The following is a 4,303-nucleotide window of genomic DNA, read 5'->3' on the forward strand; positions in this document are numbered from 1 at the left end:
AGGGGCGGGGCCCAATAGGGGAAATAGAGGATTTTTTTTCTCCTGCTATACAAGTGAAGGGATTTTAACCAAATGCAGTCTGAAGCATGATTAGGGACAAAAGAATCAATTTTGTATAAACTGAGGTGTGTGGGCCTCCTTCTAAGGGCAGATGGGTGGGGCCCATTAGGGGAAATAGAGGAAAACATCAAATATCCTTCTCCTTTTGTACCGATGAAGGGATTTTGACCAAATTTGGTCTGGAGCATCATTGGCCAAAGGGTTCTCAGTTTTGTATGAACGGAGGGTATGGTCCCCCTGGGGGCAGAGGGACGGGGCCAAATAGGGGAAAATAGGTAAATCTTTAAAAATCTTCTCCTCAACCAATTGAAGGATTTTGACCAAATTTGTCCTAGAGCATCTTTGGACAAAGGAGACTCAAGTTTGTATAAACGGAGGGTGTGGGCCTTCTGGCGGCATAGGAGCGGGGCCCAATAGGGGAAATAGAGGATTTTTTTTCTCCTACTATACAAGTGAAGGGATTTAAACCAAATGCAGTCTGAAGCATGCTTAGGGAGAAAAGAATCAATTTTGTTTAAACTGAGGTGTGTGGATTCCCCTTCTTTGGGGCAGATTAGTGGGGCCCATTAGGGGAAATAGAGGAAAACATTAAAGATCCTTCTCCTTCTGTACCGTTGAAGGGATTTTAACCTAACCAAACTTGTTTTAGAGAATCTTTGGGCAAAGGGAATTGAATATTTATAAATGGAAGATGCAACTTTGTTACTTGTACTCCTTTGATAAACCTGAATGGTACTCAGCAGGTTTTAAATTGAAAAATAAAATACCAGGTGAGCTATTAAGGCCCCTGGGCCTCTTGTTATTTTTAGCTGTACTCAATAACACACTTCACAATCAAGGAAAACACAATACCTTAGCTATGTTCATGTCTTGATAGAAATTTTGGAGATTTGCCAAGGTATTATAACTCTAGCTCTATATATTCAATGATTAATAATATACCCAATACTCTGAACTGTAACAAATACGTGTTACATGAAAACATTGGATCCGTCAGGTGACAATACCTCGGTAATAATACCTGAATTCAATGTCCTTCGTTTCATTTGCAAAGTCACTTTTCAAGGTCCCCTTTTTTCAAAAATTCTGGAACCCCTTTATAATGTCAGTTTCTGGTGGTGGCAGTATAACAAGGGTTTCCTGTAGATATTTTGACTGACATTATACAATGTCCAATCCTATGTGTTTTCATTTTAAGACATGTTATTGTGTTATTATATATTTGATTTATATGGAATAACTAAGGCCAACAGCATATTTATACAAATGAAACAGATTTTATGTAGGTTCTCTATACATGTTTGCCATCATATAGATATACAATTGTAGGTAATTTATGTTTCATTTACTATGATTATACATCAATATTTCAATAGTTACTTTATACTTAGTCCTTACTGTAGACTATGGTGACAACTAGAACTACAGCACACATAAATGTGCTAATATTAGATATACAATTGTAGGTAATTTTATGTTTCATTTACTATGATTATACATTAATATTTCAATAGTTACTACTTAGTCCTAACTGTAGACTTTGATGACAACTACAGCACACCTTAATGTGCTAATATTATATGAGCGACGTCTATTAGGTATTATAGTAAATAGTAAATTTTAAGTGTTGTATTGTCCTGTTCTAGTATCTGTGGACTTGCTGTGCCTCACTGATACACTTTCTGGTTACTGACAATACAATATGTACTCCACTGGTTGTTTCCTGTTTAATTTATTGATAAAAAATGAATACTAATCTTTTTTGAAAAATTCTTTTTCAAAATAATATTATGCATATATCTATGTAAATTGTGTATGCATAGTAACTGTATGGATCTATAAATGTGTGGAAATATAAATTCAAAAAAAAAATAAAAAAAAATGTTTTAAACCAAAATATTTATTTTTATCAAGTAAAAATGCTTACACACAAGCAGAAAGTTTATTTTTACTCTCGATATAAACAACTTCGCCCATGATTTTAATTTTATTTTCATTGACAATTAGACAAATATCAAGGTCATCCAATACAAGATGATTTAAATTACAATAATTGCCATTTCTTCTGGTTCGTTGATGGTCAGCAGTGGTCAACATGTATCTAAAAATAACCAGTGGAGTATCTGATAAACTGAACAACAAATGTATTGGGCGAGGTTTTACATTTGGTATTTTTGTCCAATCACTAACTGCCGTTCCATTTCCTGCTTCCAGTGCATCACCTCCGTAAGTAGCACATTAATCTGTTGTGTGTGCCTTTTATTTCTGCTCCCCTTGTCGTACGCCCATATAAGGCTTGCTGCCCTACCCCCCATACCCCTCCCCATGGGAATGACCTATTAATAAATTTTGCCTCATGTTGCAGCATGCAAGGAGACCATTTTACTTATAAATGCATGAAATTTTAATGTTGTTTTTGTTTTTCAGCATTTAATTTTGCCATTTTCACCTTTGTCACTTTTCATGTGAAAAATTCTTTGACCATCTTTTGTAATATTGAATTTGTTTTATACCAGATAAACCATTTCTGTGGGCTGGGAGGGACTGATGGAACAATGGCTATTTAATTACCGTACCTAAGAGTATCTGTTCAATAAAAATGTCAGACATTGAAATGGTAATACCTTGTTCTGGAGTTTCGTTTTCACCCAAGAAAAGTGGGAAGGCCCGGAGTTCTTGTTAGGTTTTGTAGGCCACTTCTATATTGCATGCTATTGTCTTGTGACAGATTCAGTGTTTGGCGTTAAGACCTTGTGATTTAGATATCGAGAAATGAATTTAAAAATTCTGTGAATGATTGATTTGTATGTTTTTCTTTCTATCTTCTTTGAAATTTTTAGTGTTGTTGTTTGCTTAAAACATCTATTAAATTTTTAGTTTTGTCTAAATCTTTGATTATTCATTAAAAATAAAAATACAGATTTGTTTTTAAAAATGATTTGAAAATAAATTAAATAAGTTCTTTCATAGATATTCATAAAATGATATTTTTTCCCCCCAATTTCTCCATTAATTTTTGTATTATTGTTTGTTGTAGATATTCTGGGTATATTTTTTGTTCCTTCCATTATTAACACTTAGGTGTGCTACTATTTAAGGACAAGGGGTGTTGTGACGACTCCCTGCTGCCTCAGTATATTCCGCACCCTGTCAGAGCATGCAAACACTGTACTAATGAATTCTCCTATTTGTAACAAGGATGCATTTCTTTCATGGATGAAAGCATCCCATTTTTTAACTCATTCACCCCTGGAATCTCATAATGAACTATTCCAACCTTTGAATTGGAAGAGTTCAAATGTGTCTTTAGGGGTGAATGAGTTAATAAGGATGCTATCATCCCTATTTTCAAGGAGGTCAAAGGTTTTTGCGTGAATGAAATCATTCAATTTTGTTACAAAATAAGGAATTTTTTTTTCTTTTTTTTTCTCCTTGATGAAATAAACCCATTTTTTAACAATTGTGTCATATTTTGCATGGTTAGGTAATAATTCCTTCTGAATTAAAATGGAAATGCGGTTGTGTTTTATAACAGTGACCAAGATGTGAATTTGAATATGCAAATATTATACTCATGAATATGCATGTGATCTGAAAGTTGCCCCCTGCATGATGGTGTTCATAATTAACATTAAATTTACATAATATATATATATGTACAGATGTACCATGCACTGATCTGGTAGCAGATCAAAGCTTCCACATATTACACACACATGTACTATACACAGCGATATATATACAGTCTGAAATGTATGGACCTGAATTTCATCCATTTCTACTTCCTATTTTAAGGATTTTCGCCTAATATGGATTATTGTCCAATTACACGTGTAAAATCTAGTGATGCCCAGTAAAAATTGTAAAAAAAAAATGAATGTTTAAAATTAAAACATTATGTTGGAAATATAGTTTGTGAAACCGGGAACACTTAAAAGTAAAAGATTGAAAGAAAACAACTGCCCCTGACCCAAATTTAAGATTATTAGAAATGGCATTGATGTCAATGTTCAAACATAAAGAACACCACTTTTTCTACAATCACTAGCCCTCCACCGCTGGGTCATGGATCCGAGGCCTACAAGGAGTAGTCACTAAACCTGCAAAACCTGGCACCCTCTTTAATTACCATAGCTGTAAATAGAACATAAAACACAAACAAACCAAAAATTCACAAAATACATCATAAATCTAAGTCATATTATTGTATTAGGTATAAGAAGTCTTTAAATCTATATTGGGG

At 33.8% G+C, this 4,303-nt stretch overlaps 1 protein-coding gene across 3 annotated transcripts in view; it reads left to right on the forward strand.

Annotated features, from left to right (window-relative positions):
• LOC110452431 (armadillo repeat-containing protein 3-like) overlaps positions 1-4,303 on the forward strand; it is a 24,866-nt gene that overhangs the window by 15,237 nt on the left and 5,326 nt on the right. Inside the window, exons 18-19 of one of the 3 annotated variants that reach the window (XM_021500957.1) lie at positions 2,275-2,286; positions 3,098-3,106. The exons of 1 other annotated variant lie outside the window; for it this stretch is intronic. In XM_021500957.1, the coding sequence (XP_021356632.1) occupies positions 2,275-2,286; positions 3,098-3,106 (21 nt within the window). The remainder of the gene's footprint in view (positions 1-2,274; positions 2,287-3,097; positions 3,107-4,303) is intronic. One more of the 3 variants, XM_021500958.1, reaches the window with a different exon arrangement.

Source organism: Mizuhopecten yessoensis, unplaced genomic scaffold (assembly GCF_002113885.1).
Source record: "Mizuhopecten yessoensis strain PY_sf001 unplaced genomic scaffold, ASM211388v2 scaffold6683, whole genome shotgun sequence".
Lineage (NCBI taxonomy): Eukaryota > Metazoa > Mollusca > Bivalvia > Pectinida > Pectinidae > Mizuhopecten > Mizuhopecten yessoensis.